The 12682-nt window shown below is 53.1% G+C and overlaps 1 protein-coding gene across 4 annotated transcripts in view; it reads right to left on the bottom strand.

Moving 5' to 3' along the window:
- Nucleotides 1–4062: 4062 nt before the first annotated feature.
- MAN1C1 (mannosidase alpha class 1C member 1) overlaps nucleotides 4063–12682 on the bottom strand; it is a 130281-nt gene continuing 121661 nt past the window's right edge. For 3 of the 4 annotated variants that reach the window (XM_057744642.1, XM_057744660.1, XM_057744650.1), the window contains 4 exons: nucleotides 9829–10048; nucleotides 7087–7259; nucleotides 5820–5935; nucleotides 4063–4823 (listed from right to left, as the gene is read on the bottom strand). In XM_057744642.1, the coding sequence (XP_057600625.1) occupies nucleotides 4703–4823; nucleotides 5820–5935; nucleotides 7087–7259; nucleotides 9829–10048 (630 nt within the window). In that variant the 3' untranslated portion in view covers nucleotides 4063–4702. The remainder of the gene's footprint in view (nucleotides 4824–5819; nucleotides 5936–7086; nucleotides 7260–9828; nucleotides 10049–12682) is intronic. The other variant, XM_057744667.1, reaches the window with a different exon arrangement.

Here is a 12682-nt window from a genome sequence, read left to right as displayed (position 1 = left end):
TCTAAGTTCTAAGACTGCACTGTCCAAATGACGGCCAGTAACCACACATGGTTATTGACATTTAGATAACATTTAATAAAATCAAAAATTTAGTTCTTCAGTCGCATTTGCCACATTTTAAGTGCTCAATATCCACACGTGGCCACCCTTTTGGACAGCAGGGATCTAGACTATTTCCATCATCACAGAAAGTTCTACTGGACCGCATTGTTCTAAGCCCCCAGTGAGCCTGCTCCTGTCTTATCTTGACTGACATGGAGGAAGGGGAGCCCCTGGCGCAGGTGATAGACACCTGTTCTGAGGTAGGTCCGTCTGTAGCCAAGGTACTGATAGATGCCATCCCAACACCGAAGCCCCTCTACTTTACTCTGGAGAGGCTTCAACTTCAGGGATGCAGATAAAGGGCAGAAACTAAAGGAGTGGCCATTAACTGAGGACACGCTACTCAAAGTGTGGTTCAAGGACCGGCAGCAGCAGCATCTCCTGGGAGCTTGTTAGAAATGCTCCATGCCAGACCCACTGAATAAGAACCTGCATTTTAACAAGACCCCCAGTGATTCAGGTGCACATTCAAATTTGAGAAGCTCTGACGGAAGAGACAGGCTGAGCGGGATCAAAATATTGTCCCAAATATAGGAAACCAATCAGATATTTTTAGATACAAAAAAAATAGCACCCGCACCCTGTCCCCCGAGTAGTGTGTGATTAAGCGTGAGTCACAGAGGGCTGAGCATCTCTGCACCACGTGATCAATCAGCATATTTCCAAGCTTAGTCCCCTAGGGAGGAGCTGGGGAGAGCTGGCCCCACTTCTAGCACCTTCTTAAACCACGATGGGGTCACCTCTCCAAAGTAAAGAGAACAGAACTAAGACTCACATCCTGGATCTCAGGGATGCTGCCTTTAAATCAGATTTTCTATTTTTGCCTTTCTTTCCAATGTGTTTGGCTTTTGAACTTTGCAAATTGCCAAAGACAGAATGCAGTATATAAAGCCGGTCTGAACAAACACATAATCCTTTAAAGGGAGGCATCTGGCAAAGGACTGTGTCCCCCCCTCCCCAGGAATGTGATGCCCCACAGGCCCCAGTGCCTGGACCCAGATGCTGATAAAGCTTTCTGGGAAGGAATCAGCATCAAGCCCATCCATGAAGAAAACAGGGGAAAGGGGGTTCCATCCGCAGTGAGGGCAAAGCTGGGGCTTAAAATGAAACTGGCAGCATGCTGCCCCCTGCCCTTCCCCCCCATATCCCCTTATACTCCACCCCGCCCTGGGCTGGGGATGGAGGGGTCTGCTTCGGGAATTGTGCCTGAGATTGGATTCCTCCTTCAGTAAGGATGACTCATCCCTTAATCCCCCTCTCCTCTCAGTCTACCTTGGGTCTTGCTTATTTTTATCCCCAGAATGGAGTTAAGTTGCCAAAAGGATGGTATTTCTCCACCTGCAAGGGCCCTCCTGGAGGATGAATTTTAAAATATTCATTTTTACAACTTGCTTCCAGCGATAACGCAGAAGACAAGAATGCTGTGGGGAAGAGAGGGGGACAGTGACACGGGCCCAGCGGGGAAGTCTGGGGCCTTGGGGAACTGCTAAGTGGCTCTGTTGTGGAGAGACATTCCAGGAATTAACTCTAAGGAGTTGGACTGGGAAAAGGGGGTGGGTCCAGTATGCTTTCATAACTCTCTATATAATGCTGAAAAAAATCAAGGCCACGCCTGAGAACAGTCCTGATGTTTTTGCCTTCCCAGCAGGCAGGTCTGTCATTTTGGTAGCAAAACTCATTTTTCTCCAGGGAACAGCCGGTTGCCCATCGCATAGGGTCTCAGTGGGTCTGTCAGTCAAGATGCCTCACCCTCCCTTTGGCTGGGGTCACATGACCCAGGCCGACCCATCTGGAAGCTCACTCCTTGAAGGGAGACAGTAGGGTCTGGAGCAAACATTTGGATGCATTCGTCCTGGTAGTGGTGCCTGGGGAGGCCGCCCCTCATTCTTGCAACCTGGATCCCTGGCTGAATCCTCTTCCTAGTCCCTCTTGAGGCTGGCTGTTCACTCTCCTGAGAGTCCATGAGCCACTCCAAGCTGTCTTAATACTTTTCTTCTTTTTTTTTGCTTGAGACAGAGTTGGTTTCTATTTTGTAGCTAAGAATCCAAACTGACACAAACCCGAGTGCCCAGCAATAGGGGCTCAGACCCAGAAAGCGTGATACAGCCTCTGATGGAATACGACACGACCAGGTACAGCCATGAGATAAATATATATTGACATGGAAAGATGTTCATAATATACAGTTTAGTGCAGAGCAGATTATAATAAAACAGAATGCCATAGTGTGATACCATGTTTGCAAAGTATACTCTGTAGCTACAGAGAAAAAGATCTAGAAGAAAATATAACAGTATTCATCCTGGAGGGTAGGAAGGTGAATGTGTTTTCTTCCAGCTTATCATAAAGATATTCCTAACCTTTCTATAATGTTTGTGTAATGAACTTTGTGTTCTGCTTTTTAAAAAATGAGCCCAAGAAGGTCACTGGAGCCACACGTTCTTGGTGCCTGTCAAGAGTGAAGTGATTTGCTGGGTTCAGACAGCAACTTCTTTACCAAATGCCAGGGCTGCTGTTGCAGAGACAGCTCCCCTGTAGCTCTGACTGCTGCTTAAGAAGGTGCTGGAAGCATCTGAGTCTCCAGAACAAGAAAGCAGCACTTCCCACAGCCCCAGGGTACCAGCAGGGTACCCATTTATGAGAACCTTGTGAGGTGGAGGGTCTGCCCTCTATTTGGTGGAAAAGAGTGGCTCAGAGAGACAGGTGACCTGCCCAGGTTCCCACAGGGGGCGTTTAAACCAGGTCACCTGGCCTAGAGCCCCAGCACCCTAGCAGCCGAAATGAAGCGGCTGAGCCCGGGAAGGACTTGGGATTGTCCTGTGAAGTCAGCTGCGTGGACATGCTGCAAAGGGGTGAGGGGAGGGGAGGGGAAGCTCTCCCCTCAGTGTTGGGGCCTGAACTCCTTGCCCTGCAGAACAGCCTCCTCCCAGGGCTGGTGGTCAGAGGGCAGTGGATCTGTAGAACAGTCTTACCTTCCAGGTCTCAGCTTGAAGGTCATCTGCTCAGAGAGGCTCTCTTTGACCCCCTAAGGTAGGTCCAGGCATTAGTGCCTCAGCCCGCTTGTCTCCTTTGGAGCATTTCATGTAACTTGCAGTCACTCTGTTTCATGGTCTGTCTCTCCCCACTGGACTACATGCTCCCTGAGGGCAGGGCTTATGACTGTCCCTCTCACAACTGTGTCCCCACGTCTGGTCCCCCGCAGGCATTCACCAAGTATCTGCTAAATGATGGCGCAGATGAACGCCGGACTGGGGTGATGAGCAAACTGTAGGGGCTGGTCTCACCTCTGCCTTTACTGGCTGTGTGATCTCGGGCAAGTTGCTGCCCCTCTCTGGGCCTCTTCCAAGCCGTGACGTAAATATAAATATCCAACTTCATTTAAAGGATTGGCCTCACCCTTCCTGAATATATTAGGACTAATTTAAGGGAAGGTAATAGAACTTGGCATCTTTATTAAATTATTATTATTATTTTTTAAGTCAATTTTTTATGCTTACTTTACGTAGCTTCTTTTTTTATTTTACTTATTTTTTTCACAATCACGTTTAAAAATATTTATTTATTATTTATTTTATTTATTTATTTTTGGCTGCGTTGGAACTTTGTTGCTGTGCATGGCCTTTCTCTAGTTGTGGTGAGCAGGGGCTACTCTTCATTGCAGTGCACAGGCTTCTCATTGCGGTGGCTTCTCTTGTTGCGGAGCACGGGCTCTAGGCACGTGGGCTTCAGTAGTTGTGGTGCACGGGCTTAGTTGCTCCAGGGCATGTGGGATTGTCCCAGACGAGGGATCGAACCCATGTCCCCTGCATCGGCAGGTGGATTCTTAACCACTGCACCACCAGGGAAGTCCCCACATGTTTATTAAATTATACCTTAAATCAACTGCTGGTTGATTATTCTCTCTGATAACATTGCAATGACTTCCCCAGGAGTCACTGATGTGCAATGAACCCAGTTGTATTTCTTATTCAATAAACTCTTTTATTGTAATTTTACAGATTTTTCCATTACAATAATGAAAACAGCACTAGTGATTCACGACGCGTAGGCCCAAATCAAAGGGGAACCCCTCCTCAAATTATAAGGTAAATGACACATAATTGAACATATAGTAAATGCTGGGCAAAAGGAATTCAAAATATAGAAAATGGGGTCAAGATTTTGTGTGTGTGTGCAAATACTTTAAGGTTAAGTTTATTGGGATGACACCATTTTTGAAAGCACATGATTTTGAAAACTATATTTATAATCTGTGATAAAACACAACCGTAGAGAAAAGGCAAAATCAAGCAAAAACCAAAAAAACCTCCAAAAGGAAAGGAAGGGAATCAAACACACGAGGCTGCAATGCAAACCTCCAGTGCTTTGGCCCTGGAATGACAAGTGAGCAGGTGTCACAGAAATTCTCCGTGGAAAGGAATGTCTGGGCCTGGTGTGACATCGCTGCATCTCCAAGTCCTGTCTCCTCACAGAGGAAAAGAAGTTGCTTGTCCAACACATCTGCTGGGTCTGCCAGGCAGGGGCCCACATTCCCAATCCGTTTGAGAACAGCCCCAAATCCCGAAGAGGTGGCCCGGAGGGAGAGGGGGAGGGGCGGGAGTCAGTCCCCGCCCCTGACAGAGCTGTCCGAGTGGTTCACGGGGAGGGGGTGGGCCTCCGTGTTGAACACCCAGTCTTCCAGGGAGAGCATGTCATCTTCAGAGAACAGAAGATAGAGATACCTGCGCCCCGGCAGGGAGGGGAGCAAGACAGCCTGTCAGCACTCTGGGGAAGAGGGGACCCGCTGGGAATGCATCTCAGGGGCCTCTGTGACAGGCCTGTGCCCAAGGGTGCAGGGAGGTCAGAGACCCCAAATCTGCCCGGAGGGCCTGTCCCCGGGAAGGAGCTGTGGACGCTGAGGGAAGCGCTGAGCTTTGGGGCAGACAGAGCAGGTTAATCCTGGCTCTGCCCCAGCCCCCACCCTGTACCTACCCCCCACCCCCCCACCCTGCTTCCCTCAGGTGCTTTCCCCACTTGGCCCTGTTAGCACCCCGTATGGCCTAGATTCTCTTTTCTTTGCAGGGAGGCCTGAAGGCTGCACCAGGACTCGGGCTGCTCCTTTATGGACCAAGAGACTCAACACTCAAGCAGATGTCCGGGCGCTAAAATGCACAGGGAGTTGTGATTCCAGAACCGCGGCTTCCCAAGCCATGAAGGTTTTTTAATGGAAGGAACAGACCATTCCAGTCCATCCCAAAGAGCTAAAGCACAAGGGGACTGCTTTAGGGAAAAGCGAGGCAATGAGGAGGCCCATTTCCGCCCCAAGAAAGGAGGGGAGCAGTGCAGCCGCAGAACTGCAGCGGTGACCGGTATTGACACCATCCTGGCTAGTATTCTGCCCATTTTACAGAAGAGGACAGTTTCAGAGGACTTAAGTAACCTGAAGAGATAGGGTAAAGAAGTTCAATTCTCACACAGCTAATGCCTAGCAGGGTGGAGTCCAGCCCAGCCTCACTCGGCGTGGAGAAGCGGGTCTGGGCGCAGGGGCGCCCCGGGTGGTATAGCCCCCTGGATGCCAAGCCCCCATCCCTCTTGGGCCCCCCTCCTGGGACAGCAGAACCTGACAGATGGTGAAGGGAGGGACAGCCTTCCCCTGCCCCTCCCCTCTCCCCTCTCCCGTCCTTAGGAAAAGCCTGAGTCGCCCTCTGGGAAGAACACGGACCAACCCCCCAACTCACTTCAGTGTCTCCGCTAGAAAGAAAGTCTGCTGCTTGTTGTCGTGGTTGGGAACCTTACTGTATACGTCCTGGATCCCGGAGAACCCGGCTTCCGTCCGACAGTATTTCTCCAAGGCCTGAAGGAAAGGAAGGCAGCCTTGGCGTGGGGAGAGGAGAGGCCCCTCAAGACTCATGCCTGCCCAGCTGTAGGACAGGCAGGCCCTCCATCTCCCGGCTGGGGACCCCAGCGTTTGTGGGAGCAGCAGGCTGAACTCCTCTTTCAGGGTTCAGCTGCCCCACTGTGACCATGCTCCCTAGGCCCACACGGAGAACTGAGTCCCTGCCTGGCCTGAGCGCTTCACCTGGTGTGAACTTAGAGGAAGCTTCTCTGCCTTTCCGGGAACTAGACTGACCTGAGAGACTCACCCATCGTGGTGGACAGAGGTCAGGGAAGGGGCTGGCGGTGTCTGCGGACTGGGATTTGGGGACTGCACTTGGCACGCCCCGGGGGTTCCCTGTAGAGATGTAGTCCCTGGGCCAGAGGCTGTGTCTGCCTCTTGTACAGAGATGCAATTTTTACCCACTGAGGGTCTGTGGGGGGGGCCCAGGCGCACACAACACTTGGCCTTCAAAGGTCAAGAATCAGGATCTCCAGGAAAGCAGGGGACTCTGGCCAGTGAAGCATGGCAGCGGGCCTGGGCAGGCCCCACCCCTAGCGGAGCGTGTGCTCTGAGGTGTGGCCCTCCTCACCACGTCTGTGCCTCGGAGAGCCGTGGGCTGGGGGAGAACAACAGAGAAGGCGCGGCATCCATCCAAGAACCTTCTGGAGTCCCCAGCTCTGCCTTTGACACGGGCCCCAAAGTGGGGAGGGGATTGGGGGAGCAGAGCCCAGCGCGGGGTGGGGGTGGGGCTGCCCAGGGCTGGGCTGGCTTCGGGAAGTGGAGGGAGATGCGCTGCGAGCCCGTTTCTGTGTGAGAGGAGAAATCTAAAGTCACCTGCTCGGGCTTCAGGTCGGAAAGCGGTGACCCCATGCATGCTGAGCCGCCTCTGGCTGCCACCCTGCGTTTGCTCCTTTAAGTCTGCTGACATTAGGGGGCCCTCAGAACACTCTTCACAAGTTCCTGGCCCACGCCTGCCCGGCTGGGGACTCTACTCTGCAACCAAACTTGGACCCTTTGCGCACTCAACCTTGGCCAGGTGCCCCCCTGGCGTGCCCCTCCTCTCAGCTTTCGACCCTGACTGTGAATTTTCAGGGGCACCATCCTCCCCCCCGTGCCCCGCCACTCACCGTCACCACTTCCCAGCCCCACTCCCTGTAGATGGGGTCGTGAGTCTGCCGCCACAAGTACATGTAGCTCTCCACCACCTCGGGCCTCAGGATGTAGTAGCTCTCGCTTGTCTGCGTGGCCACGGCCTCTCTGCCAGAGTTAAACCAGAAGGCCTCGGGCCCCAGTTTGGTATCTGTGGGAACGACCAACCGGGGAGCTGGGGTCAGATCTCCCACTTCTTGGTCTTCAGGACCCTGCTGCCCCAGGCACGATGGAAATGGCCTGGAAGCCCTGGGAGGGGCCGGGGCAGGGGCTGGGGCCGCGTGGTGCTGGGCTGGTGTGGGGGGCCTGCCTGGTTTGCCCAACAAGCTGCCTGGGAGAGGCACAGCTCCCCTTCCGGCCTAGGCTGGCCAAAGCAAGACCCTCAGGCCTCCACACTATTGCAGTTTAGACCCTGAGCATCCAAATGAACTTCCCAGCACTCTGGGGAGACAAAAGTTTGGTGGTGCTCCCCAGCTGTGTGTTTCGAGACATTAGCCCTGCAAGATGTTAACCAGCACTCAGCCAAGAAAGGCTTGCAGGTTTAAGCACCTTTGGGGAACAGTGGGTTAAACAAAGTGAAAGTCTCCTGTCTGCGGACCCTTTCATTTGCTAATATGCCATCCGGCTTCTCCACAGACCCCTTTTCTCTGGGAACTGCTTGTGACCGGTCCTGGAACCAGTCTTCCAGAGCTGAAGACTGCTGAGGTGGAGATGAGGGAAGATTTGCCCAGAAGGCACATATTCAGGCAGAGGGAGCTGAATAAAGAAGACCTGATGAGGTCTGGGTTTTGTTGTCATTGTTTGTTTTTGGGTCAGTTGGCTGCCATTCCTGTTTTCTGGATGACCACCCTTAGAACCACCACTGCAGCCATCATTTATGAGTTCAAGGGCTGTGCTGGGTGCTTTACATACATTTATTTCAATCCTTAAAAAATGTTGTTTTGGTAAGGCAGATATTATTATCTGCCTCTCACGCATGTGGAAACTGAGGATCAGAGAAGCTATGTAATTTGTCCAAGGTAACACAGCAAGTTGTGGCTGAGCTGGGATGTGACCCTGGATCTGTCTGATGCCCTTTCCCCCGGCTGTCCTCTCTCTCTTTCTCTCTGGGTCTGATTCTCTAGGTCCAAAACTTAGTGTATGTGGGTCAGGTCATCCTCTCTTTAATGCCTGCACATCTTGTCAGGTCAGCTGAGGGCCCAGCTATGGTCCTAATGTGGCCCCCCCAACTCCCATTAGGGCTCAGGACCCCGAGAGGCCCTGGGCTGCTTTTCCTCAGAAACAGATTGGAGCTCTTCAGGACATCCTAGTCATTCCTGGAGAGCTTCATGGAGGAGGAGTTAGGCAGATCCTGGCTCCTCCTCTCAAATGGCACAGCCGCTCGTGGCCATCAGAACTCAGTCATCTCGCCAAGCTGCTAATGGGGTGAGGGCAAGAGCGACCGCTGCAGCCATCCATGGACGAGCCGGGCTGGCTGGCACAACTGCTCTATTAAGCAGACTGTCCTTTATGGTCTGGGCTGATTGTCTCCTACAAAGAGCAAGCTTTTTATTATTCCTGAGATTTCCTGTTTGTTTATGGTGCTGCCAGAAGCAGCTCTTTGAAGGGAATTGAAGACCAGTTTTAAGGACCCACTGTGAATTGCTGGCTTCCTGAAAACAGCTCCAGGAGCTCTGGATTCCACTGGCGCGCTCACAGACACGTTTTTGGTGGACGGCTAACAAACACCTCCCACGCTGCTGGCTGAAGGCGCTGGCCAAGTACTTCCTGTGGGGCCTAGGAGACTTGTGTTATTGTCCCCACTGAACAGATGAGAAAACAGAGGCCACCAGCCAGTGAATGGCAGAGTGGCACTTGAGCCAGGATTTTTTTTACAGCAAATCTTAGGTCCTCTCCTCCACACAAAGCTGGGATTACAACTCAGAGCAGTGGGCCCCTTCTGGGGTCACGGGGGCCCAGGGTTTCTTCTGAGGGGCGTTGTTTAGACAGGCAGCACACAAGGTAGGGCTGGGCATCAGAAGACCTGGGTTCTAGGCCTGGCTGAGCTACTCATCTGTGGTGTGGCTTTGGCTGAGCCACTTCCCTACTCTGGGCTGACTCAGTTTCCCCACATATAAAATGAGGAGTTGGGTTCACGTTCTCTAATGTGGCTTCTGAGTCTAGTTCTGCTGTGAGCGCTGGCAGGGATGGTGCTGAAGCTCTCAAGCTTTTCAGAGGTCTTGGAGCAGAAGTGACTATGCCATGGTGCCAGGAGGTGGTGTAACCTCCTAAATGGAAGGGTTCCAGGGGGAAAGGCAGAGGTACGTTTAGGGGTAGGAGCTCATGGAGAAGGAATCTGCTAAAGGCTCAGGAAGCCAACATTTCTGCCTCAAGGTCTGGAGGACCCTCTGCTCGGTGCCCCTCACATGGGAGCTTGGCCAGGTCATCTCTGAGCCTCAGTTTCCCCATCTGTGTTGTGAGGGTCAGTGATGACGTATGTCAAGTGCTGAATGACACCCAGCACATACAAAGTGCTAACACAGCCCCGTGTTCCCTTTAATGGAGGGCACAGTCTCAGTGCGTGGATAGCACAACCCTCGTTCAAATTCTATATAACCTCCAAGGCGAGGCTCTCTAAGTCCATATGTTCCCTTCACTCACTGCCGCTCTCCTGGTCTTTCCAGTTCTTCCTGGTGTCTAGCCTCAGTCTTTCCTGCTGCCCCTTCCCCTTGCAGGGTTACCTGAGCGGGCGTACGATTCGTGGCACGTCTTGGTGATCTGGGCTGCGAGCTCTCGGTAGTGGGCCCTCTTTTCTTCCTTGGCATCCTCAGCGCCGAGGGCGATCATGCCCCCGGAGAAACAGGCCAGGTGCCCCATCTTGTGGTCCAGAATCCCCCCTCGCCACTCAGCAATGTAGGTCAGCCCCCCGGGAGAGACATTCAGCAAGTGGGTCTCTATTGCCTGGGAGCAAGGTGGGAATTGGGCAGGGAGGAAGGGCGTGGGAGGGCACAGAGAAGGAAAGGGAGAGGACGGAAAATGAACATTTTGGAGACGGCAGCAAGCGCAGCTCTGGCCCTCCATCCCAGACAAAGGAGGCCTGCTGACCATGGCTGAGGGCGGTCCCTGATGGGGCTGTGGGAGGTTCTGCCCCTCACCCAGCTGAGGCCTGCTGCTTGCTGGGGGGCTTGGACACAAGGCAGCTCCCCAGGGCCAGTCTCTTACAGACTTTTAAATCTTCTACATTCAAAAAACTTTTGGGAAAAAAAACCTTTAAAAATTACTATCAATCTCTATTACATCCTCTGTTAGGGAATCTTAACCTGAAGCCTAGTTGGCCTGCGGATGGTCTTGAGGGGGTCCAGAATGCCCCTAAAATTGTATGTGACACTTTAGGGCATTTTCATGGGAAGAGGGTCAGTATATTTGATCAGATTCTCAAAAAGGACCACAGACAATAAGAGTGGCCCTCTACAGACCCTTATCACAGGCTTCCTCATTTAATGCCCACAACAAGCTGGGCACAGAGGCTTGAGTGGCTTGTCGCAGGTCACCCACCACACCAGGATCTGGACAAGGACCTCCAGATGCCCAAGCCTGGCTCCTTCCACTACCCGATGATTTCTCCTTTAGATGGCAAGGGGCTTTCAAAGCGCCCTCCCCTCCTCCAAGAGGTGATGCTGTTGTGAAAGACTCCCAGGATGTTGGGCGGGTAGGTGTCTGGCCATCATGCCCCCAACTCCCTGCCATTAGTCCCTGGGAACCCTGGAGACGAAGGTGATGGCGGTAGCCACCCACACAGCCACAAGGCTGCACTCGATGGGCCCTCGTGCAGGGCGGGGCCTCTGGCGCCCTGGCCAGGCCTCTGCCCTCCCATGGTTTCCAAGTGCCCTCAGACAAAAGTCCAGCCAGCAGGGCCTCCGAGACTCCCTGATCTACACCCTGAGGTTAAACCTAATGCCACAGACATGGCTCCTGAGCATAGACTCCAGTTCAAACCCCACCTCCACCAGTTCCAAGCTGTGTGACGTTGTGCAGGTTCTGTGTTCTCTCTGTGCCTCAATTTCCTCGTATATAAAACAGGGATGAGAGTGCGAACCACTTCACAGCGGTGTGAGGATTCAGTGGCACGTGCTGCAGAGCTCGGCATGTTTCTTCCCACAGAGAGGCCTCAATACATGCCGGCGATCATGATTCCTCTCCAGCCTGCCCTCCCGCCCCGCCGCCTCCCCCGTTGCAGCCACGCCGTGGCCTCTTTGCATTCACGCGCACCCCACTTCCCCAGTGAACATGTCGTGAGCGCCTCTGGGGCCAGCACTGTGCTCTGTGCAGGGGATACGGCCCTGAAGACGGGCCTGGACTCAGGGAGCTTACCTGTGGGCACAGAGACATCTCCCAAAAAGCAAATAACGCCTGAGAATCACAATCTGTGTGAACATTTTGAATGAAACAAATTAAGGGGACGAGACAGAAAAAAGCTTGGGGAGAGGGGTCTCACTCTGCAGAGTGAGGTCAGAGATGGTCTCTGTGCTGGTGACCTCCACGAAGACCTGTTCTTCCCGCCTTGGGGCTTTGTCATGACCGCTGCTTCTCCCCTGAGCCCTCGTCCCAGCTCTGTTACCTCCAGCTCTGCCTTCGGGTCCCTCCAGGATGTCTCTTCCTCGGTGAGAATACCCCAGTCTAAACGACTACGGCCCCGTTACTCCACTACCCTGTTATCTTTTTACATGGTGCTTTTCCCGTGCGTGGGCACCTATTTGTATACATTTCTGTGGAACGTCTGCCTCTCTCCCAGGACTCTGAGTGCCAGGTGACGGCAGAAGCCACCACCACCACCCTCCAGCCAGTGCCTGGCATATGGGAGGCGCTCAAACAACATTCATTCCTTGATCTGTTTTTCCCTTTGCCCTCTGCTGTCAGGCCTGGGCTGGTGGGCTGCTTGCAGGACCCTCACCGAGCAGCAGATGGGGAAGCTCTGATGACGTGACAGAAGCGCCAGGGCACCTGCTCCCCGTGGGGAGGAGCACTGAGGCGGCCTGGAGAGCTGCCGCGTCCGGCCGGGCCCTGGCTCCTGGGCAGAGCTGGGTCCACAACAGCTGCTCTGAGTCGCTGAGCGTTTTGGTGCAGGGAGGGCTGACGGGGCCAGTCCTGGGCGCGGAAACTTGGGCGAGAACACAGACATCTGGGGAGATCCCAGGAAGCTTCACACTATAGCCGGAAATCTGCCCCTCCAAGACTGCCTCCCATCGGTTCTTTCTATTTGGGGTTAACCCCAAGGTAAGTAATCGTGGGAAAGAGGAAACGACAGGCCAGTCTCTCTTTGAGGATATAACGGAGACAAGCAAATGCAAAGGTTAAAAGAAAAAAAGCTCCAAGGCTTTCTCGTGTTTCCTAAGCAAAACACGAGACAGCACAGTCGGGCAACCGACTGGTAAAAAGGCTAAAATCTTAGCAAGGGACAGAGTAAAGAGCTGAGTCTGAAACCCAGCCCTGCAATTTGCGAGTTGGGTGACTTTGGGCAAGTCACCTCACTTTTTTGAAGACTCTCTTTCCTCATCTGTAAAATGGGAATAATAATTCCTGGGATGGTTATGAAGC

This window comes from Hippopotamus amphibius, chromosome 1 (genome assembly GCF_030028045.1).
Source record: "Hippopotamus amphibius kiboko isolate mHipAmp2 chromosome 1, mHipAmp2.hap2, whole genome shotgun sequence".
NCBI classification, from domain to species: domain Eukaryota; kingdom Metazoa; phylum Chordata; class Mammalia; order Artiodactyla; family Hippopotamidae; genus Hippopotamus; species Hippopotamus amphibius.
The sequence above is the reverse complement of the archived record's forward strand: the minus strand, read 5'-3'. Positions and strand labels throughout refer to the sequence as shown.